We start from the raw sequence: 27063 nt of genomic DNA on the forward strand, positions 1-27063 counted from the left end.
ATAATATTTACTTACATATTTTGATCATTTCAAGCATACACAGCGCATTAATTTCACAAATGCATCACGTTTGCTTTTTTTCTTTCTCACCATTTCCGGGTCCTAAATGGCTGATCAAAGTTATTCCGTCCAGGCGAGATGCATGATTTATGATCTGCAATAAAGTCCCATGCAGCGAGGAAGCAGCAGACCACTGGATGATGTAAACATAGGCACACAGAAGTGATGACCACGCCGCTATAAATAGTTTATCTATGTTAGCGTTTATAATAACTACCACTCATACTGCTATACATATATATACACATACATACAAGTAATATTTTTGAATGGTTATCAGATTTTATGGGTGGAATAGTGCTGTAAGAGGACTTTATTTAATAAATATTTAACTTAATTAATCCATCCTTCGTCATTCTTTCATATTGTGAACGATAAGACAAAATTCCAAAAAGTGCAGTTCCCGTTTAACTTGAATCACTTATAACAATAAATGCATTAGAATGAACACTTTATACAGATGTTTCATACACAGCAACACAAAGTGCTTTACAACAGTTGAAAGGAAACATACTTCATCATTAATAAGATTGATTGATTGAGCGGTAATTATTTTTTACTTCATCTTCAGCACCAACATTCTAATAATTTAAGTGAACTTCTGTCATTTTCTCAACGCAAACAGGCGAGACTACGACTTTTCAGCGGGTCCTGCTCGGTTCTGGCTGATGGGATGAGAATTCTTGGCATCACACCAGTTGACAAAATGTAAATAGGACTTCTTGAATAAAACACTACAAAAGTGTAACTTGGCTGGTATTGAATAAATAATGCAAAGCTGTCACATAGGTTTTTACTGGTGTAAAACTGATGGCTAACATTATCGTCCTCCACTTGCATGCAATTGCCAGTCAAATCAGTGGCAGCTTTCTTTGTTTTTAAAACTGATGTGACACAAAATAGAACATATTTACATACATGTAATGTCATTTCAAGTACAAAGCTTTTTTTTATACATTCAGAATTATATATTGTAATATTTACACCACTATTTGCCTTTATCATTTTCAATTGAAAAAACACCCATATTTGATCTCTATAAACTTGTGATAAAATATTTGACCCATTAATCATATTTTAGACATAAAAGAAACCATCAATGCAGTTGTTGGTCCGTATTGTGTGTAGTAACTTTGCAACATACAGTGCATCCAGAAAGTATTCACAGCTGTTTTCCACATTTTGTTACAACAGCCTTATTCCAAAATAGAAAAAAACAATTCTACACACAATACCCCAAAAAGACAATGTAAACATTTATTAAATCATCACATTTATGTAAGCTTTTGCTCAATAATTTGTTGATGCACCTTTAGCTAAAATTCCACCAGGTTGGCTGAGAATGGCGCAGCAAAGAGGAATGAGTGAAACTGCCCAAATAAAGGTGTGCCAAGCTTGTGACATTATATTCAAAAAGACTTGAGGCTGTAATTGCTGCTAAAGGTAAATCAACAAAGCAAAGGCTGTGAATACTTATGTACATGCGACTTTTTAAAAAAAATAAAAAATGCTAATTAAAAAAAATAACTTCATTGTCAAAATAGAGTATTGCGTGTAGAATTTTGAATACAAATTAATTTATTGCATTTTGGAATATGTGATAAACTCAGTATTTGTTTGGAAAAACAGAAAAAGTTGTTCCCTACTTGGATCCTTCATCCTCCTCGCTGGATCAGGGTCTCACACACTAATTAGTTTCTGTTTGGACTCCTGGTCGCTGTCCTTCACACTCAGCTTGGACGTGTCCTGCTTTGGAAGGCCGTACAGATAGATGGACACGCACACCAAGATGGCTCCCGATGCAAATGTGCTCGCTGTGGACACAAACACATTCGGAACTTTTAGTATTTCATACAAATGACTGACAGCCTAAATCATGGATATAAGTGGATATGTCCGCACACAAGATGCTACCATCTTAGTGAGAAACAGCTGATTTTTTTTTTAACAGCCTGCGACACATTTTAAACACAATATTACAAAACAAAACATTAAAAAGTAGAATAAAAGCAAACAGGTGTAATGTAACGAGAAAATGTTGCAATGTTTGCTGAATTTTCCTTTAAATTGGTTAATATTTAAAAAATAAACTAATAACATAAGTCTGCTAATGATGAATATATATATATACACATATACATATATTCATACATATACATATATATATTTATACATATACATATATATATTCATACATATATACATAAATATACACATATATACATATACACACATACACATATATATATATATATATACACATACATATATATAGTTAAGGTTTCTGTGGTTTATCCGTTATACAGTGCTCAATACCGGCGTAGAACGGAATATACGTTAGGTCAGAAAAAACAGAGGCTATATCATCCCTACACGTCTGTTTCCCTGCTCATCGCACACACGAACACACACACACACACACAAAGTATACTTTTTCATGATATTCTAATATTTGGAGATAGGATATTTGAGTTTTCAGCAATATTAATGTTTATGTTGAGTTACGGTGCGGATGTTCTCCCGAAATGTGTTTGTCATTCTTGTTTGGTGTGGTTCCACAGTGTGGAGCATATTTGTAACAGTGATAAAGTTGTTTATACGGACACCCTCAGTGTCCATCCTTGGAGAGAGCTCGGTGGTGACCGTTTGGTGGGACACAATGTCTCCTCCGTCTTTTGATCGGTTTCTTTTCAAGGATACTTGGCTGTTGATCAAGTATGTCTTGCAGTCACTTACGGTGTCTGCAGAAGCCTCATACAACATGTGACTGGGCCGGCAGGCTGTTTGTATGGTGAAAAAGCGGACACGACGACACGACAGGTTGTAGAGGACGTTAAAGGCAGTGCTATCACGGCACGCCCTTAATATTGTTGTCCGGGTGAAAATTGGAACAAATTCGGGGGAATGGTTGCCCCGGGAGATTGTCGGGAGGGGCACTGAAATTCGGGAGTCTCCCAGAAAAATTGGGAGGGTTGGCAAGTATGTTGCTAGGGTGGGATAGCCATTCAAAGATGGTGAATTCATTAAAAAGTGCATGTTCGATTTTTTTAAGATATCTTTTCTTGCGGCCCAGCCTCACCCAGTTTCTGCATCCAGTGGCCCCCAGGTAAATTGAGTTTGAGACCCCTGTAGCTAGAATGTTCTCAATTTAATGCAATATTCACTTAGCAAGTAATGGAAGTTGCCCTGTTGTCTTCCTCTCTCGTGAATAAATCTAACGTCTGTGCTGCTGAGCAGCGCCGTGTGTGGTGAGGTCATTCGTGGCCACGGGTATCGAAAATCTAATTCTCTACTTGGAAAAGAATGATATTAAAGGAACTCAAACATGAAAATATAGTCAGACTTGACAAAACTGTCAAATGGGTCCAAGGAATTGAAAACCTAGGAGCCGGTTCTCAACAAGACCTGGTTTTCGCCTTTCATCCCTAGCGATAATGATAACCGTGATTTTTTTGGTCACGATAACCGTGATATAACATTTTCATATCATTACATCCCTTCTTATGATAAAGGTTGTTTTATTGAGGGTAGACGATCTCGACTGAAACAAGCCAATCCAACCTCTCACTCACTCGTCACAGCACAACACAAGATGATCTTACTTATGTGCAGTTCAAACAAGACGACTGACGCCACGGTGGACAGAACGATGGCGGCGGCGGCAGAGAAGCCCTTCATGATGTTGTCGGTGTATTTCACCACGACAGACGTGTACAGACCTCCTACGCTGGCCAGGACTGGCAGCACACAGAAGCGGCGGAGTGTTAGAGAGACGTCAAGCGTGACTGAAAAAACTAACTGCTGGCCTTGTACTCACATACAACAAAGCACACATAGGGCGTGTAACCGAAGAAGAAGCCTTTCTCCACGACCTTCTGGCCGTCGTTCAGTAGCACGGCCAGCATGGTGATCACGATGCCAGATATGTACATCTGGATGTTTCTCACCCACAAGGATGTGTCGGAGCTCTTCAGGACCTTCTCGAAGTACACACCTGAAGCACAGGTGCACATTTGGAAGCAATACTAATAAGGTGAAATCAGTGCGTGACGACTACCTGCAAACCCAGAGCAAAGGACCGCAATAGCGATGGCCATGAAGCCAACAAAAGGGTTTTGCTCAACCTGGACACAGAGAAAAGAAGACCGGATGACAGGTGGTTGTTATAACAGGTTGCTATGGAGACATTCAGAACCCTTACCGGGACTTTAGTGGCGTCTGCAGGCTTCCATTGCACCAGCGTGACGCCTCCACAGAGCATGGCGATGGCGAACCACTGCAACCTGCTGAGAGTGCGCCTCAGCATTAGGACCATGCAGAGCGCCGTGCACGGGATCTTCAGCTGATACGTCACCTACAGACACAAGAACATCGGATGCTTACGTGGTATAGAGAGGGACAGTTTAAAGTGGACCTCTCCGCACAGTAGGGCTGCAAGATTAATCAAAATCGAATCGACATCGATGTTTTAATTAGTACAGTAAATAACTGAAGAGGCTAAGGTTTTTGGGTTTTTTTCCCTCCACCGTCACCGGCATTTGAGTGACATGTTCACCAATCCGAATTGTTGAGCCTTGCGTTTGTTCATCTCTCGCATCAAACAGGAAGAAAGACGACTCACTTTTTGCATCGCTCTTAGCTGTAGAATTAACTGAACATAGTAACCCCTCTTTTCACTCTCACACAATCTTTGTCTCGGCGGAGACTAGAGCGGGGCACGGACGCCAACACACTCAAAGTACAGTTAGTTAGAAGTTAGTGAGAAGTGCTGCAAAGTAGCTCAAATTAGGAGGAAAAAATTAAGATTGTAAAGCCAAATGTCTCATTGTGGGAATATTTCAGCTTAAAATCGGGTGGGCGATATGAGCCCTTCAACACCGACGAATGAGCGAAAATGCCGTGATCACATGAGAGCAACCTCATTTTTCCAACTAGGAAAAAAATGCACTTAAAAGATATTAAATATTTATTTAAGTTTAATTTTTGCTTACAGAAATTAGTCAATTTTATTTTTTGTTTGTTTATTTCGGGTAAAGTTATTAACCTTCCAATTACAGCACAATGGTAAACATTTCTACAGTTATGACAAAAGTTGATATCCTTTTAAATAAATACTTGCATTAATAATATACACTACCGTTCAAAAGTTTGGGGTCACATTGAAATGTCCTTATTTTTTAAGGAAAAGCACTGTACTTTTCAATGGAGATAACTTTAAACTAGTCTTAACTTTAAAGAAATACACTCAATACATTGCTAATGTGGTAAATGACTATTCTAGCTGCAAATGTCTGGTTTTTGGTGCAATATCTACATAAGTGTATAGAGGCCCATTTCCAGCAACTATCACTCCAGTGTTCTAATGGTACAATGTGTTTGCTCATTGGCTCAGAAGGCTAATTGATGATTAGAAAACCCTTGTGCAATCATGTTCACACATCTGAAAACAGTTTAGCTCGTTACAGAAGCTACAAAACTGAGCAGATTGAGTTTCTGGAGCATCACATTTGTGGGGTCAATTAAACGCTCAAAATGGCCAGAAAAAGAGAACTTTCATCTGAAACTCAACAGTCTATTCTTGTTCTTAGAAATGAAGGCTATTCCACAAAATTGTTTGGGTGACCCCAAACTTTTGAACGGTAGTGTATATTATACAATTACATTATAAACACTGTATAGTTTTTATCAATTATTTCTTCAGTTAAAGGGCAGGATGAAGACAAAAGCTCTGAGTCTGTCTGCATTAAGCCAAATATTTTTTGAAGTAAATAGTTGCATGTTGTTTTATGGTGTGGCACTTTGAGATTAGAATGTTGATTGACAGTCTAAAAAAACATGTCCTTCAATTGTTATTTTCACAGTTTTAAGCATTTTTATGTATAAAATATAGAAATTGCAAATCGAATTGCAATTTTGGATAGAAAAATCGCAATTAGTTTTTTCTCAAAATCGTGCAGCCCTACTGCAGACTTTATGCACATTGCGCTTTTTTATCTGCTATAGTTTTTGGTTTCTGTGTACAGAAACACCTGGGACTATAATCAATTAATCAAACATTAAATGAAAGGAACTTAATACAATCGCCGACATCGATAAATTGCCATGTCTGCGTGTGTTTGTTTTCTTTCTTTCTTTTAAATATGGTTCATTCTGTCAATTTAAATGCATTTGTTCAATAACAGAGATAAATGAACGGAGTGAACGCTCTTGTCAGTCATCCACGGTCTCTTGCACCATTATTAATATTATATATTATGATTACATTAGTGCTTTATTTGGTCTCAGTAATTATGACAAGTATATTGTTTATCAACAATAATTTGTGGGACAATATGTCATTCAGCAAATGTGTTGTTAGCTCAGGCGTAGTTAGGGCTGCACATTTACCGGTAATACATTTTTAATCATGATTTTGGCTGCAATGCTTAAATGAGGGTGATCTTGGGCGATATTAACATTTAAAAATCAGGCTCCGCTGCATATCAAATCAACCACTTTCTTTCACAACCATGGTGGCAGAGAACAATCCTGTGAAGTGCAGGACAGGAGGAAACATTTCACGGGTGATCTGTAAAACCAGGTGTAGGGAACGTTGCCACAACATCTTGCCATTTGTTTTGTGGGATGGTCACTCGTCCAATTGCTAACTTTGTTACAGGGGGAAACATTTTGCGGGTGATCTGTAAAACCAGGTGTAGGGAACGTTGCCACAACATCTTGCCATTTGTTTTGTGGGATGGTCACTCGTCCAATTGCTAACTTTGTTAGTGTTCCCAATAACATCAACACTAACTAAAATGTTTTGTCATTTCACTGAATTGAATGCAGACTGTTAAGTGGCAGCACGCTGAGTTGTCAGTGAGGCACTGAGCTTGTGTATTAGATGTGTGAGAAATCACTTCTATTTATTTTTGTTGGCCAAACTGTTGCACTGAACTACATGGTGTTGTTGTTGAAGAACAAAGCTTGTTTATTAGACTTAATCTTCATTGGCCAAACTGCTTTGTTTTAATTTGATATTAAAAAGTAAACACCATGTTTTTGTCACATTTTGGGGTTTTTTTATGTCAAAAAGTTACTAATTTCAAACAGTTTATGTGGCACAGAGTTGTGTGAATGTTTTGCTGTGTATAGTTAATAACTATATGACATATTTCTGCGCAAACTTTTTGTGGCTCTGTCCGGTTACCAATAGCAGTATGTGATCAGAGAAAATGTTTGAACTTGAAGCAGAGGGGAATGCACAAAGAGTCTTCGTTGTGTTCAAGGACTAGCACAATGAATACACCCTGTATTTCTCTAAGCAAATACACACACATTATATAGTATATGTAAACAAATTTGTGTGTGTGTGCCCGTGTGTGAATGCTAAATTAACAACGCCCAAACAACTCCTCCAACACTGTTTAATCTAACATAATAAATCATTGTGACTTCAACATTGACAGTAATAATTGTAAATATTATTTTTGTCATAATCGTGCAGCCCTAGCATATACTGTGTAGTGGTAAAGTCCTAAACTGTTACTGCTACTGGTTGCCGTAAAATATAAATGAAGCTCGTTAAGACGTGTGCAGCCAGCTAATAATCGATGTCCAGAATTATGTCCATGTATAACAAAAATGTTTATTAACATACAGTCACATAAATAAAACTCACTTTGTAATAAAACGGAAAATAAACGGGAGCAAACAAATAGCCCGGCACAGTCAAAAACTGTTGCGCCTCCACTCAACAACACCTAAGCAAGCTCAAAGCCCCTCCCCAAGTAAACTTGCACTTGGCCTTGAGCCAACCCCTTAGTGACGTCATGAACTTGACAGAAAGAGTATATGGCTCTCACACACCAGCCCCTAATTGCTACTGGCGTGTGAACAGAGCAATTGAATTAAAAATAAAAATAAAAATAGAGCTATAATACCAAAACAAAACATTTTTTCTTAGTTTTTCATGTTCTTTTTTGCAGTAATGCAGTTGTTTTACTCCATACCTTCACATAGAAGGCATACCTTCGTTACCGGTCTTTCGATTATGCTCGTTTTGGTTTGCAGACGAAGTACAAGGCCTTTCCTATCATATCCAGTATTATTCCAAGGATCCAACTTCTTCTTGGTGCTGAAACATCCATTACTGCAACAACATTCTCCAGGTGTGAAACATCTTTTTTCCTTTGTCCACTTTTATTGTTGCAACGGTAAGTACTCATGAATCCACCTTTTCCATATATTGACTCTGCCTCCGTCTTCTCTTTGCATACAGATCCTTCTATGTAAACAGACCTGGAGGAAGAACTGTTTTTTCTTTCAAAAGGAGTAAGTGATTTGGCGTCAGAGCCTCTAGGTCATTTGGGTCATCCGATGGTCTTGTGATGGGGTGATCATTCAGCATAGCTTTAACTTCGCACAACACAGTTTGAAAGCCTTCATCGTCCAGTTTTTGTTGGCGAAGCACGGCACTTAAGATCTTTCTGATCATTCTGATGATGCGCTCCCTAATGCCACCATAATGAGATGCAGCCGGTGGGTTGAAACTCCGTTTGATTCCTTTTTGTGCTATGAGATCTTTCGATAAGGGCTTGATCAAATGAAGCCAAGGCTTCTTAGCTCCCATTCTGTTCCCACAAAGTTGGTACCGTTGTTGGATCTCATGTGGAAAACGTGTCCTCTTCTACAGACGAATCTTCTGATAGCGTTAATGCATGAGCTTGTCTCGAGGGAGTAAGCTTGTCCAGATGAACGGCTCTACTTGCCATGCAAGTGAATATTACTCCAAAATGCTTTACGATGCTGCGCCCTCTTTTCACGTTGATGGGGCCAAAATAGTCCACGCTCACGTTTGTGAATGGGACTGACTCTCTGTGGGCAGGTCCGCCATTTTTTGTTCACCAGTCTTTCCTCTGTATGGTCTGCAGAATCAGCACTTTGTGGTGACCTTCCTCCCCGCAGAATTGGCGTTTGTGATCCAAAACTTTTTCCTTACAGTTGAAAGTATATGATTCCTTCCTCCATGACCAAGTAGTTAGTGGAACTGCCGGAGAATAAGAGAATAAGGCTGGAGATGTGTTGGTCTTTAGATAAGCTGAGGGGATGCTTTACATCTTCGGGCCTAGCTGCTTTGTTCAGTCGACCCCCAACTCTCAGAAGACCTTCATCTAGAATTGGATCTAGGTTGTAGATGGAGCTGCGCTTTTGTACTGATTTCCTGGAGGTTAACGCAGTGATTTCGCTGTGGAATCTTTCTTGCTGACAAAAATAAATTATTGATATCTCTGCTTCTGAGAGACCATCAAGAGACAACTTCAGGCAACCAAAACACAGGCCTTTTTCTTTCCAAAAGTCAAGCTATTCCCTTTGTGCCTTCTTTCCCAGTATAGGACAGTGCTCCAATGCATGTCCACTTTTACAGTAAAGACAAGAAATAGAGTTTGACTTGGAGGAGAAGATGCGTATGTTCACAAACTTATTCAGGTGTGGTTGCGGTTTAGGTTCAGTGGCAACTGAAGAACTGTTTCTTCTGAACTGTGATTTTCTTTGAGGTATAGGCTTGGGTTTGGTTATTGGATTATTCAAAGGAATGTCCTGAATGTCGCCAAAGACAAGATCTGAAGCAATTCTGACCTGCTGTTCAATAAATTTCACAATGTCTGTGAAACGAGCACGTCGCTTTTGTTTGTCAACAATGTCAGCTACTTTTCCTCTCCATTGGTCCCTTGGTTTGTAAGGAAGCTTTCGTATGAGCATCTTCATGCTAACTGGCATATTGAGCTCATCCAAGTACTGCAGCTCTTTTATCACATTGGAGCATTCTCGCAAGTAGAGTGCATAAGCTTTGAGATTTTTCACATCCCCAGATTTGATGTTTGGCCAAACCATGATTTTGTCCAGGTAGGCTGCTGTTATTTTTGAAGGATTTCCAAAGTGTAGGCGTTTTGCTGTAGCATAGCCTCTCTCTGTAGGCAAACTTAAGGCTGTCATCGGCAGGTGTACCAAAGCAGTTAGGACTCCTGCTCCCCCAAAAGCTGGACACTGCGCACCAAATCTCTTGGCTGTCCTTTGGTAAACTGCTCCAGATAATATAATCAGTCACTGCAATCATTGGTTTTTGCCTGTACACAATGCTCAAATGCTTTTATAAAAGCCTGAAACTGCAATGGGTCACCTTCAAAAAACGGAATTTGTCTGTGTGGAAGCAATTGGGAGGTTTGTGCTTGAACCAAGAGTGCCATCATTTAATTTTGCCTTTGTAATATAGTGTGGACTTCACCTGGTATTGTGTTATTGCCTTGAAATGATTGAGCTGCTTGAGGTAATTTTTGCCTTGATTGGTTTTCCACGGGATCCAAAGTCGATGAGCGAAATGGTTGTTTAAATTGTTGAGGGCATTCTTGGCTTTGTGAAGCTCCGAAGGAACAGCTTTAACAGACGGCTGAAGTTGTTGTACAGGCTGAGCAGGCACTTTTTTCGGTTTTGCCCCTTGCTTATAATTGGACTCCATTCCATCAGACCTTTTGCTCCTGCCAGAAACACTGGCTTCATGGAGGACAGACAATTTAGCATTGTGGGCTGCTATTTGAGCATCGAATTCCATTTGCTCCTTTTTCCTCCTGTTCCCTTTAGAGCTGCTGTCTGCTCATCTTGTTTCCTCTTTAGAGCTGTTGCATGCGCCTCCAATGCATGCATCTCTTTTAAAGCAATAGCACGGGAAATAAGTGCTGCCTTATCCGCCTCTGCTTTTATGCGAGCAGAAGAAGTGGAAGACCTTTGGCTTTTGTTTGAGGCTGTTGATTTATTGAGCTTTGATAAGACATAAGAATGAACATTTGAAATGCTGTCGTGGGGTTGTACACTTTCATTTACATCGTCATCACCACCATGCTTATTAGTGGGAACATCCTCAATTTCAATCGCCTCATTGTCAAAACCATCAACAGCAGAACCCTCATTTTCAACCTCATCATCATTTTGAGAATACATCAACCTGTCAACCTTGTCAATAAAACCATTAAAATTCAACATTTTTGCTTTGTACCATGTCTACTGTTTAGTACACTCATCTGGCAACACACCCAACAAAGTTATGTGCACGTTTCTGGTTTCGCAATCCATAAACCTGCCAAATTCCTCCTTTAACTCATGTGAACGTGTTTCGTCATTTAACACGGCAATGACGCGTGAGAGTATTTGCAACTTTGATTTTATTTCCTCCTGCAAACTTTCAATTCTGTGATCTAGAGTCAGAATTATGTACATGTTTAACAAAAATGTTTATTAACATACGGTCACGTAAATAAAACTCACTTTGTAATAAAACGGAAAATAAATGGGAGCAAACAAATAATAGCCCAGCAAAGTAAAAAACTGTTGCGCATCCACTAAACAATACCTGAGCAAGATCAAAGCCCCTCCCCAAGTAAACTTGCACTTGACGTTGAGCCAACCCCTTAGTGACGTCATGAACTTGACAGACAGCAGATGAGCTTCCATCGGAGTCTCCAATCATTCCGGTTCTCCATACACCCAGCCAGCTCCGTAGATCGATGCCCGTGCATTCGTTCCCATAGGACCAGTCTGCTGGCCGGGAGTTCCCGATGACTGTGGCACTGGTTACCTTCTTGCTGAGCCTCGGCAGTTTCCCGTACAGGTCCTTGTTGGTGATGGAGATGTTCTGGTCCACATTCATAACAGCTCGTATCATTCTGGTGTAGCACCCATCTAGGGACTTCTGCAAGGTGGGTGTCAGGGTCCAGTTTTCACAGCCATACAGGAGGACAGACACCACACTCTTGACATACCGTTCAGGGCCCTCCACGCGAGTGCCTTTGATCTTAAAGGCCTACTGAAACCCACTACTACCGACCACGCAGTCTGATAGTTTATATATCAATGATGAAATCTTAACATTATAACACATGCCAATACGGCCGGGTTAACTTATAAAGTGACATTTTAAATTTGCCGCTAAACTTCCGGTTCGAAACGCCTCTGAGGATGACGTATGCGCGTGACGTAGACCGGCGAACACGGGTATGCCTTCCACATTGAAGCTAATACGAAAAAGCTCTGTTTTCATTTCATAATTCCACAGTATTCTGGACATCTGTGTTTGTGAATCTGTTTCAATCATGTTCATTGCATTATGGAGAAGGAAGCCGAGCAAGCAAAGAAGAAAGTTGTCGGTGCGAAATGGACGTATTTTTCGAACGTAGTCAGCCACAACAGTACACAGCCGGCGCTTCTTTGTTTACATTCCCGAAAGATGCAGTCAAGATGGAAGAACTCGGATAACAGAGACTCTAACCAGGAGGACTTTTGACTTGGATACACAGACGCCTGTAGAGAACTGGGACAACACAGACTCTTACCAGGATTACTTTGATTTGGATGACAAAGACGCAGACGTGCTACTGTGAGTATGCAGCTTTGGCTTTTTTTTGCGTATGTACGTAACTTTTTTAAAATATATAAGCTTTATGAACCTTGGGTTAGGTGAACGGTCTTTTGGGCTGAGTGATTGTGTGTGTTGATCATGTGTTTGAATTGTATTGGAGTGTTCTATGGAGCTAGCAGAGGAGCTAGAAGCTAGCATAACACGTACCGTACCGTACGTGCGCGTCACGTACGTAACTTTTTAAAAATATATAAGCTTTATGAACCTTGGGTTAGGTGAACGGTCTTTTGGGCTGAGTGATTGTGTGTGTTGATCAGGTGTTTGAATTGTATTGGCGTGTTCTATGGAGCTAGGAGCTAGCAGAGGAGCTAGGAGCTAGCATAACAAACACGCAGGTGTTATTATGCAGGATTAATTTGTGGCATATTAAATATAAGCCTGGTTGTGTTGTGGCTAATAGAGTATATATATGTCTTGTGTTTATTTACTGTTGTAGTCATTCCCAGCTGAATATCAGGTCACCCCCGGCTCTCACAGCATCTTCCCTATCTGAATAGCTTCAACTCCCCACTAGTCCTTCACTTGCACTTTACTCATCCACAAATCTTTCATCCTCGCTCAAATTAATGGGGAAATTGTCGCTTTCTCGGTCCGAATCTCTCTCACTTCATGCGGCCATCATTGTAAACAATAGGGAACTTTGCGTATATGTTCAACTGACTACGTCACGCTACTTCCGGTAGGTGCAAGCCTTTTTTTTATCAGATACCAAAAGTTGCAATCTTTATCGTCGTTGTTCTATACTAAATCCTTTCAGCAAAAATATGGCAATATCGCGAAATGATCAAGTATGACACATAGAATAGATCTGCTATCCCCGTTTAAATAAAAAAAATTCATTTCAGTAGGCCTTTAAGGTCTTGTTCTGTAGAGTTCATCCAGGAACCCAAATACTTGAAGTCATTGACCTCTCGCAGAGCGTTGCCATCTGATGTTGTAATTGGCAGGTGGTCCATGTGTAGGTAATAGGTAATTACCTCAGTCTTCTTTGCGTTCAGTCTGAGGCCAACCCTGGCACATTCCACCTCCACTCTGTTCAGGAGTTCCTGTGCCTGCTCCACGCAATCAGCCAACAGACAGATGTCATCTGCGTAGTCTAGGTCTGCCAGGGCTACAGCAAGGGTTCTTCTAGACCTTCTTGGTGTAATTGTGAAGCCAAGCTCCTGCTCCCGCCCATTGATGGCTTTCCTGAGCGCGTAGTCCAAAGCTATGATAAAGAGTAAGGGGGGAGAGTGTCTCCCTGCTGCACCCCTGCCAGGATTTCAAACTCCTCGCTGATGCCATTTGGGGTTACCACCTTGGCTCTTGTGCCCTTGTATATGGCTCTCACATACTGTATATTACATCTCTTTCACCCAATGACTATTGATCTGACATGTGTGTAGATACGATATTTCTTCAACCTTCATTAGCATTTAGCTTCTTGTGTCGTTCTGCTCGGTGTGTGTGTGTCTGTGTGTGTGGTATGCTTAGAAATTAATTTGTATCTATTCCTCCAGTGATAACGCAACTTGCAGGAAATGTACTTTATTATCCATCATAGTGGCACTGATGAGGATTGCTATCTTCTAGACAACGCATTCGTCCCAGCTTGCTCTTAAATTCTAGGAAGACACGCACCCTTTCTGGAATTCCCGCAACTCCTGCATGTGTGTAAAAGGAAAAGCGGAAATGTAATTGTGTCTTTCTTAGCGTGCATCCTTCTTAAAGGAACCTTTCACGTGAGTATAATCTTCAGCCGTGTAAACATTGCGAGATCTGTTGGACTCGGCACTTCATCAGCTGATCGTTGCTGTGTTAACACATCTGCTTACTTTAAGAACACGTTTTATTAAAATTATCCCAACTGCACTCTGGATTCTTTAATCAGGAATAGGCGCGTTAGTCAAACTTGAAACCAACCTATTTCCACCTTTAGCGACCACATTTTAACCCGTTTGCAATGTTTTACAAGGCAGGGAGAAGATAAATACTTATATATTTTTGAGACATTAGACCTTTTTTCTCATTTACTATGTTTTCCAATATGGTAAATACGCTTCCAGGTTTTTCAGGGAATGTGGGAACCCTGACTTTGTTAATACCAACAAAATATGTGTAGTTCTAATGACCATGCTACCACTTGTTATTAGTGCCAACATCACCACGGTATACCAAAAGTAGCAAAAGCGCAAAAAGCTGAGCTTCACACCTGATAAATTGCAGCATCCAGGTTACTCAACGCCAGGAAGGCCATGTTGTTCTGGATGGCGTACACTATCGAGGGTACGCTCAGTTTCAGCAGCTCTCTGGGGTTGCAGAACACATGCTCCTTGATGGTGCTCACCAGCTTCGTCAGGCTTCCTGATTCTCTGAACAGCGAGATAAATTATTCCAGTTAGACTTTTGAGATGGTTAAAAAATGTTGAGAAAAACTAAATACTTTTAAAGAAAAAAAAACTATTATTTAGGGGTATTTATCTAGATATGTTCAAGATATCTTAATCCCATTTTTAAATCTCCAAAACCAAGTTAAGGTATTTACATGTTTTAAAGAGATGGTTTAAACTTGTTTTTTGCATGTTGACATTAGGGATTGACTTTGACGATATTTGGCCTTTTGAAATGTTTTCTAAATGTTTTAATATTGATAAGGAATATTAATATTTAACCTCTTATCACCATTATTATCATTTCAAATGCAACAATCATCAAACAAGAAACAATATTTTATATAATCCAACAGACACATTTAAAAATGGTCAGTTTGGCTCAGATCCAGTCCCGCCCACGGCTCCATCTGATTTGTTACGCAAACTGCGCACTAGTAAGAAGGCAGAGCCAATCAGAAGCCAAAGTCTTAGGCTTGTTAAACCCACGACGGAGAAAGTGTACGAATGTGTCGAAGCCAAGTACATTCAGAAAACTCATGAAATTGTAACAAACATCCCAGTCCTTTACATGTCACAACTACCAGTTACTATGAACAGAATACTGTAAAAAACTGAATGAACATAAGCGGCGGCTCTGCTAGCTCGACGTGTCTGTGAATCACTTCAAACAATGCTGCTGAAATCATCGATATGGCAACAGTTCGATAGAGTAGAAGCATGTTTTTGTAATTGAGAGAGATTAAACAACTCAAACTAAACTCAGTCTAGTTTAATTGCAGGGACACACAAAGACGGTCAAGAATAGAAGCATGAAAAGAACACCAAAGAAAGTTGTTAATAATGTAACCTGTGTTTCTACCAAAATATTGCTTTTGCTGAGCTGAACATAATTTTTTCTGCTTTATATTGTCCTAATAACTTTTTCCGTTTTGTAATAAAGTGCGAACAGTCTCAATTGCTTGGATTTTCATCTTGTGTCACTTTTTCGTAAAGAATGTTGTTGTGAACAAGAGAAGAGGTCGATTAACAATTGACGCTGGCCAAGAAAGGACGCAAAGAAGAAAAGCTCCGCTTCTGCTACCGGAGTTTTTGTTAAGTCTGAAGATTTTGACCACTGATTTGCGATCACAGCCACAGGAGAGTCACCTGGCATCTTCGATCTGATTTTGGTCAGTTGAGAGGCACTGATACGCTGAAATAAGGCGAGTGGAAGAGCCGTTAGCCTCAAGCCAAAGGCGCCTCCCGCAGTTCAAAGCGGTTGCCTAGCAACCAAAAGTTACGGCGAGTTTACAGCTGTTTTAAAGTGATCCCGACTTCGCAGAGTGATATAAGTTGACAGGCTGACACCTCAAATTGATCTCTGAACGCCGCAAGGTACGAAATTGTTGAAAAAACAAGTTAAAAGTGCCGCAAGTTGCTAAAGAAGTAACTGCCCTTAAGACATAAGAGGCGCTGACGTCAGTGACTGCCGCGATGCCAAAAGTTAAAGGATTGACTGGAAAGACTGATTTGAAGCTGGGCACAGGACATGATGGGATTCAAGAAGGGATACTACAAAAAATACTCCAGGAATTTAAAGAAGAAATGATAGAAAAATTGGAAGAATTGATGGATGGATGGAAAGAGGATATGAAAGAAATGAAAGAAGAAATTAAAGAAATTAAAAAAGAGAACAACTCCAGAAATAAAGAAGCCACTGAAATGAGCAAACAAATGAAGATCCTTCAAGAAGACAACAACATGCTGAGGAACATCATAGATGAAATGGTTCAGGATAAACGAATGAATGATATCATTGTGACAGGGCACCGAATTAAACCAAGATCCTATGCGAAAGCTGTGAATAATGAAGGTGAACCAGATGAAATGGATATGGTCTCAGCAGAACAGCAGGTGGTCAACTTTCTGCAATCAAAAGAAATTGAAATTGACATTAATACCATCGAAACATGCATCCCACTGAACGGAAGAAACAACAACGCCACTCCAGTTGTGCTCGTGAAACTCGTAAACAGAAAATCTAAAATGGCATTGCTGAGACAGGGAAAGAAGCTGAAGGGAACAAATGTGTACATGAATGAGCATCTCACAAAACGTAATGCTGGAATCGCCAAGAAAGCACGCGACTTGAGAAGGCAGGGAAAAATCCAGGGAACTTGGAGCACCAACTGTAAAATCTACATCAAGCTGAATGGAAGTCCAGAAGCAAGAGTAATTGTTGTCCATGACATCAAGGACCTGGACAATTTTTAAAGTTTACACAGCTACCACAACAACGATGATAATGGACAAAGCACCTAAATTCAGCATCGGCACTACTATGTTCCAAGGGACGACTAAACAAGAGGACCTAGATTCAGGATTGCATCCACCTACACTTATAGAGATTATTGAAACAACATCAAAGTTTGTTGAACAAGAAAATATGGAACTAAAAAATTTCTGCAACAAAGATCACAAAAACCAGGATTTGGAAAATGATATAGATCCAGATACAAATTTTTTCTCCCACATCAGTAATAGTTGTTTTTATTATACAGATGATCAATATAATAGCAACATTGAATGTGATAACAAATTGTCAATTATTCATTTTAATAGTAGAAGCTTGTATGCAAATTACAACAACATTAAGAACTTTTTGGAACACATCAACGAACCCTTCAAAGTGATTGCTGTCACAGAAACATGGATTGATGATAAAAAAGGAATAGATTTTGAACTGGAGGGATATGAACTAAACTACATCAACAGAACCAACAAAAATGGAGGAGGAGTAGCTGTGTACGTGATAAAGAACCTGAACTACAAAGTGGTAAAAACATGTCATTTGCCATAGATAATATCTTAGAATGTATAACCATTGAAATATGTCAGGAAAAAAGCAAAAACATATTCATCAGTTGTATATATAGATCACCTAAGTCAAGTATAGAAACATTTGAAGAATGGATCAAGGCAACTTACATGGACAATGGTCAAAGAATAATGTTCTTATGTGGTGACTTTAATATTGACTTATTGAACCCCAACAAGCAAAAGTCTATTGATGACTTCATTGATACAATGTACAGCATCAGTCTATATCCTAAAATCACAAAGCCAAGCAGAATTACAGGACAATGTGCCACGCTTATTGATAATATTTTTACCAATGATTTTGATAATAACACTACAAGTGGTCTACTTATAAGCGACGTTAGTGATCATCTGCCAGTTTTTACAATATATGATGGAAACTACAAGAAGAATATGGAAGACAAAAGGACATTTCGAAGACTATGCACAGAGAAGAGGATGACTGCCTTCAAAATTGAGCTACAAAAGCAAGATTGGGACAACGTGTATAATGAAAAAGAGGTTGATGAAGCATATGAACATTTCTTAAACAAGTTCATAATACTTTATGACAAACATTGTCCATGGATACAACTCAGTAACAAGCAGAGAAAGAATAATCAACCATGGATGACAAAAGGATTAAAAAATGCTTGTAAGAAGAAGAATACACTATATAGAAAATTTATAGCACAAAGAACTATAGAGGCAGAAATTAAGTACAAAAAGTATAAAAACAAGTTAACAGACATACTACGATCATGTAGAAAAGAATATTACAGTGAATTATTGGACAGGAACAAAAATAATATGAGAGCAACATGGGGCATCCTCAATAGCATTATTAAAAATGGAACTAAGAGGGACTACCCTCAATACTTCTTAGATGAAAATAAAAAAAATGACAACATAAAGGAAGTAGTTGAAAGCTTCAATAATTATTTTGTAAATATTGGACCAAAATTGGAAGAAAGGATTCCAGACCCAGTTCCAATTGAGGACTATAATGATACCATAGAGTGAAATCCCAACTCCATGTTCCTCAGTAATGTGACACAGGAGGAAATAGTTACAATCGTGAAAACATGTAAATCTAAGACTTCAACTGATTGTAACGGAATTGATATGGAAACGATAAAAAAGGTTATTGAAGAGATCTCAGGACCAATAATGTATATTAGTAACCTATCATTTCAAACAGGTACATTTCCAAACAAAATGAAAATAGCTAAAGTTGCACCAATTTATAAGACTGGAGACAAACATCAATTTACAAATTATAGACCTGTTTCTCTACTTCCACAATTTTCTAAAATCATTGAAAAACTGTTCAATAACAGATTAGAAAGTTTCATAAATAAAAATAGAATACTCGAAGAGAACCAATATGGATACAGAGCTAATGTTTCAACTTCAATGGCTTTAATTGAAATTACAGAAGAAATTACCAATGCAATAGATAGTAAAAAAATGTGCGGCAGCGGTTTTTATGGATCTAACTAAAGCATTTGACACAATTAATCACAATATTTTAATCAAAAAACTAGAACGATATGGCATCAGAGGGTTAGTCTTAAACTGGATAAGAAGTTATCTAACGAACAGGAAACAATACGTGAAGCTAGGCGAACACACGTCTACAACGCTAAATATATCCTGTGGTGTACCTCAGGGATCAATACTAGGACCTAAATTATTCAATCTCTATATAAATGACATTTGTAAAGTTACAAAAGATTTAAAGTTAGTATTATTTGCGGATGATACAACAGCGTTTTGTTCAGGAGAGAACACACAGGAGATAATACAAATAATAACAGAAGAAATTAACAAATTAAAAAGATGGTTTGACAAAAACAGACTATCGTTGAATCTTAGTAAAACTAAAATAATGCTATTTGGTAACAGTAGAAGAGAAAGTCAAACACAAATACAAATAGACGGAATAGAAATTGAAAGAGTAATCGAAACCAAATTTCTAGGTATAATGATTGATGATAAATTGAACTGGAAATCTCACGTAAAAAATATACAACATAAAGTTGCAAGAAACACGTCAATAATGAATAAAGCAAACATGTTCTAGACCAAAAATCCCTTCATATTCTCTACTGCTCACTAGTGTTACCATATCTGAGCTACTGTGTAGAAATATGGGGAAATAATTACAAAAGTACACTTCATTCATTAACGGTGTTAAAAAAGATCAGTTAGAATAATACATAATGTTGGATATAGAGAACATACAAACCCTTTATTTATTGAATCAAAAATACTGAAATTCCACGACATAGTGAATTTGCAAACAGCTAAAATTATGCACAAAGCAAACTATAACCTGCTACCCAAGAATATACAACAATTCTTCTCAAAAAAAGAGGAGAAATATAATCTTAGAGAAAAACGTAATTTAAAACATTTGTTTGCACGTACAACACTTAAGACCTTCAGTATATCAGTATGTGGAATTAAATTATGGAATGGATTAAGCAAAGCAATCAAACAATGTACTAATATGATACACTTCAAGAAACTCTTCAAACTTAAAGTGTTTACAAAGTACAAAGAAGAAGAACCATGACAAACCTTCTCAATTTATTTCATCCATCCATTCATTCATTCTTAAAGTAATCTTACTTATCTCATCATATGAAATATGACTTACTTCACCAATTATTATTATTAAATTCTTACTATTATTTATTTATTTTTATTGTGATTACTTATGGAGTTTATTGTGAAAAAATTGTGAACAGGAAGTGAACAAAAAGTTTTGCAACTGTTATGTAAAGAAAAGGGGTAGGATTAAATAAGCTCTGCTTCTTCCTACTCCTTTTCGAACATGTTGAAAAGAAACTGGAAATTGTGATGTATCATGTTGTATGCTTGCATGTTCGAAATAAACTCAAACTCAAACTCAAACATTACGTCATTTCCAGCTTACGTCCGGCTCAATAAATATGCGTAGTGGTCAAGCAAGCATCTGTTGTCATTAGGAACTAGGCGCCATTTAACCTCTCGAAGAAAATTGCCCTATGCTTACATTGTTTTCGGCTGTACGAACTATTCAAATCGTGAAAAGGATCAATGTTTCGTGAGGCAATTAAGAAGGACAGAAGAGTTCAAAACTCTAGGAAACTAGGACAAAGTGGCGCTCGAACATAGCACTCCAGTTCAAGGGAACAGTGTCGAAGCATGCACGAGTTTGCAGTGACCACTTCGTTTAAGGTTTGTTCCTTATATTTTTAATATACTTAACTCTTTTAGTATTTGCCATTGAAGTATTATCTTGATATTCTTTGTATTCTAATTTTTAACCAACAGAAACCAGAAAGTCAGGGTCAACGATACTATGTCAGGAAAGGTACTATGTCAGCGTCAGAAAGATACTATGTCAGCGTACATATGTCAACAAGACAACAATCAAACATGGTTATGATTCAGCAGTTGTTAATTTGTTAAATGGATATGCAGTCACGGGTGGCAGTCGCAGTTTGTTTACATGAACACGTCCTCGCAACGCTAAGTTTAGTCATGAAATGCAACTTTACCCAGAAAAAACGATGCATGATTTATCCAGGAGAGTCTTGATACCCATGTCCTTGACCCAGCCACACACAAAGAAGTTGGAAGCCTCCATGTTTTTCCAAGTTATTATCTGTTTTGTCGTGTAGCATAAAGTCTGGAGCAAAAGATAGTTTGATGTCTGTGAACTCCACCGAGGGATTTCCTTTTATTTTTTTTGAGTATAGGAATTCCATTGCATAGTTTGATTTTTGCTCGTATCTGCAGGAAGGTCTAGGCTCCTTGCCTACTCAGAAAGTTTGCGCGCTGCTTGCTGCACAACAGCCATCTTGGCTTGGTTGTGACCACCACGTTTTTTCACTTCCGGGAAGAAGTCACATGACGAAATAGAAGCAATTTCAACACTTGTGAATTTGGAATCATTAAATCAATCACAGTTGATGTCATTAAGGGATCAAAAAAAAACTTCAGGGAGCTATTTATTTGTTCACATTTGTATTCATCTTTAAGAGATGCTCAGGTGCCAAAGAACTCCCTGCACTTTTTGTTTGTTTGTATTTATTTTTTTAAATAAACAAACATACATTCAAATAAAGTAAAGTGTTGGTGTTTTTAGTAGTTTTTCCAAATTTTATTGCCATTATGTCACCTTTACTGTAAATTAAAATCGGCTCAAAATATGAGATATTGGCCTCCTTCACCACTAATAGTCAGTATCGGTAAACATACCAAGTACAGTACAACCTCGATTCACAAACGCCTGTATTTGCATTCTTTTTGGTCTACGAACGTTGAGATCGAGCCAAATATGCACTCGGTGTACGGTCAGTTCCTTCATTTTTCTATTTATTTATTCATTTTGTTTGATATTATACGGGGGCTGCCATTTTGATGACAACTCTTCCTGTAAAACGTCATTTTGAAGAGGTGGGCCTCAGACGTCACATTCTGTTTACATTTTGCTCGGAGTACTAGCCTAGCAGTGCCACCAACGGGACATGGATTGGCTCACATGTATGTCAAAAACAAGTCCACAATTGCAACAATTATCAAAAAGGATGTTTTTAATGGTTGCTGACTTTGTCAAAGGAGTTAAATATCTTTGTAGGGACGGAGAGAACGTGCAAGACGATGTAGATAAGCCATTCTTAGAGTAGCTAAATGAAAAGCATCTAGCCGGCGATAGCATTCCCGAGGCAATCATTCGAGAGATAGCTTGCCATTTATATGGCGACTTGATTTCCAAAAGTGAGCATGCTGGAACCGGCATGGACGAACAATTTAGGGCGAGCCGTGGGTGTGTGGAAAACTTTAAAAAGAACTTGGATTTTATTCGTAAAGTGGAATTTATACCAATCTTTTTAATTGTGTTTTGGTGAAAAAGAAGCCAGAGGGGACCTTTATTACAGCGTAGGAGAATGCAGAAGCAAAACACCAGCCGATGGAGGACTGCCTCACGCCGCTAGTTTGTGCTAGTGGTGGCTGGAAGGTGACACTATGCTTGTTTACCTCTCCCAGACTGTTCAACAAATGTCACAAATATTCAAAGTCACAAGGTAAATAATTTTTCTCTTTGGCTTTGTATTGTAACAATGTTTGTTAACATTTAGAAGCGCACCACAGAGACGTGTGTGTGTGTGTGTGTGTTTGCGTGCGTGAATGCAGTGACAGTTAAACTGGCAATGTTTGAATAAAAAAGGAGATTGTTGAGCCATTACTCACTTGTGTATGTTATTTTGAAACAAATACAGAATATATACACATTGTAGTGTCTGTAGTGTAGTGTGCATTTTATAATATAAAATAGGGACCTTTGTCGAGGCTAGAACCAATTATTCATGGTTGCATGAATAATTGACGTTTCGGTAGGCCAGGGGTCGGCAACCCAAAATGTTGAAAGAGCCATATTGGACCACAAATACAAAAAAGTAATTGGTCTGGAGCCGGAAACATTTTTAATCAAAATACTTATTTAAGTGTTAGTGGTTAGATTGTCCGCCCTGAGATAGGTAGGTCGTGAGTTTAAAACCCCGAGTCATACCAAAGACTATAAAAATGGGACCCATTACCTGCCTGCTAGACACTAAGCATCAAGGGTTGGAATTGGGGGTTAAAACACCAAAAATGATTCCCGGGCGCGGCCACCGCTGCTGCTCACTGCTCCCCTCACCTCCCAGGGTGTGATCAAGGGTGATGGGTTAAATGCAGAGAATAATTTCGCCACACCTAGTGTGTGTGTGTGTGACAATCATGGGTACTTTAACTTTAATGATGGCAACACATGATGTAAGTGGCTAATTAGCTATATTAGCCTACTATCAAAATGACTGTTTCGCAGGCTGACGCAAATCTTTGTTGACATAAATGTAAAATTTATTCTACACATTTTTACAACATTGGAAAACATTAGTAAAACTTCTCAGAGGGTGCGATAACTCCTGGAAATGGCCAAATGTATAGATGTGTGTGTCCAACTTAGAGGAAACGGCAGGCTGTCTTCTTCTAATGGATATATTACAATCTTTGCAAGCTGTGTAACGTTTGCTGTGTTGTGGAACAACATGGCACACAACTATCTGAAATGCAGCCAATATTACATACAGATAATGTGTCATGAGACACAGGAGTCTTGTACAATACACAACTCACATAATGTTTTCTCTGCAGTGACTGTGCCAGAGGTGGACATGTATTCTACTGAGGTGGCAAATTATGGCGCGTTCAATGTATCGCAGCACCAAGCAAACAATCTGAAGATTCCCGTCATATCAATTCCTAGAAATGGTCGAAATTATTTAAAGCGCACTACGCAAAATAAACGCAACATTATTAATATTACTACTACGGATAACTTTAACAAAAATTCCTCAAAACAGCCCACTACCTATAATATGGGCTTTTTAAACATAAGATCATTGTCTCCCAAAACGTTATTAGTTAATGAGGTCATTAGAGACAACAATCTTAACATCATTGGTCTCAGCGAAACCTGGCTCAAACCAGACAATTTTTTTGCACTGAACGAGGCAGCTCCTAACTATACGAATGCGCATATTGCCCGCCCCCTTAAATGAAAACCTTAACCTAAGTAATAAATATAAATCATTTGAGGTGCTTACTATGAGGTCTGTCGCACCGCTGCCTCTCTACCTGGCTGTTATCTACTGCCCCCCATGGGTCTTATTCTGACTTTATCAGTGAATTCTCAGAGTTTGTCGCTGATCTAGTGACACAAGCCGACAATATAATTATAATGGGAGATTTTAATATCCATATGAATACACCATCAGACCCTCCGTGTGTGGCGCTCCAGACTATAATTGATAGCTGTGGTCTTACACAAATAATAAATGAACCCACACATCGCAACGGTAATACGACAGATCTAGTGCTTGTCTGGGGTGTCACCACCTCTAAAGTTATGATACTCCCATATACTAAAGTAATGTCCGATCATTACCTTATAAAATTCGAAGTTTTGACTCATTGTCAACAAGCTAATAATAATAACTGCTTTAGCAGCCACAACATTAATGCTGCCACAACGATGACTCTTGCTGGCCTACTGCCTTCGGTAATGGTGCCATTCCCAAATTATGTGGGCTCTATTGATAACCTCACGAACAACTTTAACGACGCTCTGCGCGAAACCATTGATTGTATCAATCAATCAATCAATGTTTATTTATATAGCCCTAAATCACAAGTGTCTCAAAGGGCTGTACAAGCCACAACGACATCCTCGGTACAGCTAAAAAGGGCCCCTAAAAGGCGTACCACCCCATGGTTTACAGAAGAAACTAGAGCTCTTAAACTATCATCAAATCAAATCAAATCAACTTTATTTATAAAGCACATTTAAAATTTACCACAGGGGTAGCCAAAGTGCTGTACAATGGGCAGGTTAAAAATAACACGAGAACTGAGCAAACACAACACAACACAAACAGAACACGATAAAAAATAAATAAATACAATATAAAAAACATAAAAACATAAAAGCAGGTTCACAGCAGGTGTATTATGAGGCGCCATTGCAGGATGGGTATCACTCAGTGTTAAAAGCCATGGAATAAAAGTATGTTTTTAAGAGAGATTTAAAAACAGGAAGAGAGGAGGCTTGTCTAACACTCAGAGGTAGGTCGTTCCAGAGCTTGGGAGCAGCAGCAGCGAAAGCTCTGTCACCTCTAAGCTTCAGCCTTGTGTCCGGAACCGTCAGTAGCAGCTGATCGGCTGATCTTAGGGATCGGGTGGGGCAGTAAGGCTGAAGGAGGTCGGAGAGATATGTTGGCGCGAGGTTGTTTAGACATTTAAAAACAAATAAAAGGAGTTTAAAATTGATTCTGTAACGCACAGGGAGCCAGTGAAGGGACGCTAATATAGGGGTGATGTGCTCACATCTGCGGGTCTGTGTTAGCAGATGAGCAGCAGAGTTCTGCACGAGCTGCAGGCGGGCGAGGGAGGCCTGGCTAATGCCTACATACAGGGCATTACAGTAGTCTAAATGAGTCGAGATAAAGGCATGGATTAATTTCTCGAGATCATGTCCTGATAGAAGCGGTTTCACTTTCGCTATTTGGCGTAATTGATAAAAGCTTTTTTGTACAACGCTGCTGATTTGTTTTTCGAATTTAAAATCTGAGTCGAACTTTACCCCCAGGTTTGTGACACAGTCGCTGAGATACGGGGTCAGAGTGCCGAGGTCAACGTTGGGGCAGGGGGAGCGACTTGGATCCGAACAACATAACTTCTGTTTTGTCTTCATTTAGGCTCAGGAAGTTAGCTGAAAGCCAGGCTTTGATGTCGTGCAGGCAGTCAATAAGACGTTGAACCGTGTTATTTTGTGCCATGGGAAAATAAATCTGGCAATCATCGGCATAAAAATGAAATGCAATATCGTACTTCCTAAAAATAGAACCAAGGGGGAGAAGGTAAAGCGCAAATAAGATTGGGGCAAGGATTGAGCCCTGGGGAACCCCATGTGGTAAAGGAGCTGTGGAAGACATAAAACTGTCTATTTTTACACAAAAACTCCTGTCAGTTAGGTACGACCGGAACCAGTTGAGGGCGGCGCCCTTAATGCCCACACAGTTCTCAAGACGAGTGATTAAGGTGGCGTGGTCGACGGTGTCGAAAGCAGCAGACAGATCTAAAAGCACCAGGACAACATATTTACCAGAATCAGTTGACAGGAGGATATCGTTAAAAACTTTTAAAAGCGCTGACTCTGTGCTGTGGAGGGCTTTAAAACCGGACTGGAACAACTCAGTGACACCATTATCCCCTAAGAAGGGCAACAATTGACTGTAGACAACCTTCTCTAATATTTTAGAAATGTATGGAAGATTAGAGATAGGTCTAAGGTTAGAGAGGAGAGAGGGGTCGAGGCTTGGTTTTTTAAGTAGAGGTCGTACCACTGCATGTTTAAACTCTACTGGAACTATTCCAGAAGAGAGGCTACTATTGATAATGTTAAGGACACTTGATCCAATAGTAGCAAGTACCTCCTTAAACAGGCGAGGTGGGAGGGAGTCTGCAGGAGAACCAGAGGGCTTCATATGACTAACTGTGTCATTTAAAAAAGAAAAGGACACCGGCTCAAACTGATGGAAAACAGAAGAGAAATGCAGAGGAACAGTAGGGTCATATGAAGGCTGAGATAAACTGGCTCTAGTTGACACAATTTTGTCAGTGAAAAAATTGAGACAATTTTCACAGAATTCAAAAGAAGCATCAAAACCAACAGATTTGGGAGCGTCAATGACAGTGTTAATAGTTTTAAACAGAACTCTGGGGTTGTTATAGTTAGAAGATATAATC

At 39.1% G+C, this 27063-nt stretch overlaps 2 protein-coding genes across 5 annotated transcripts in view; one reads left to right on the top strand and one right to left on the bottom strand.

Moving 5' to 3' along the window:
- The window catches only part of rars2 (arginyl-tRNA synthetase 2, mitochondrial), a 40170-nt gene extending 39339 nt beyond the window's left edge, over window positions 1-831 (top strand). For all 3 annotated transcript variants that reach the window (XM_062034015.1, XM_062034013.1, XM_062034014.1), the window contains exon 20: window positions 686-831. In XM_062034015.1, the coding sequence (XP_061889999.1) occupies window positions 686-772 (87 nt within the window). In that variant the 3' untranslated portion in view covers window positions 773-831. The remainder of the gene's footprint in view (window positions 1-685) is intronic.
- The window catches only part of slc35a1 (solute carrier family 35 member A1), a 60598-nt gene that overhangs the window by 27640 nt on the left and 5895 nt on the right, over window positions 1-27063 (bottom strand). Inside the window, exons 3-8 of one of the 2 annotated variants that reach the window (XM_062034018.1) lie at window positions 14700-14859; window positions 4262-4414; window positions 4118-4184; window positions 3878-4054; window positions 3663-3797; window positions 1707-1874 (exon numbers count right to left, since the gene is read on the bottom strand). In XM_062034018.1, coding sequence (XP_061890002.1) covers window positions 1741-1874; window positions 3663-3797; window positions 3878-4054; window positions 4118-4184; window positions 4262-4414; window positions 14700-14859 — 826 coding nt within the window. In that variant the 3' untranslated portion in view covers window positions 1707-1740. Of the gene's footprint in view, window positions 1-1303; window positions 1875-3662; window positions 3798-3877; window positions 4055-4117; window positions 4185-4261; window positions 4415-14699; window positions 14860-27063 lie in introns of those variants that run through there. The other variant, XM_062034017.1, reaches the window with a different exon arrangement.

This window comes from Entelurus aequoreus, linkage group LG23 (assembly GCF_033978785.1).
Source record: "Entelurus aequoreus isolate RoL-2023_Sb linkage group LG23, RoL_Eaeq_v1.1, whole genome shotgun sequence".
Taxonomy (NCBI): domain Eukaryota; kingdom Metazoa; phylum Chordata; class Actinopteri; order Syngnathiformes; family Syngnathidae; genus Entelurus; species Entelurus aequoreus.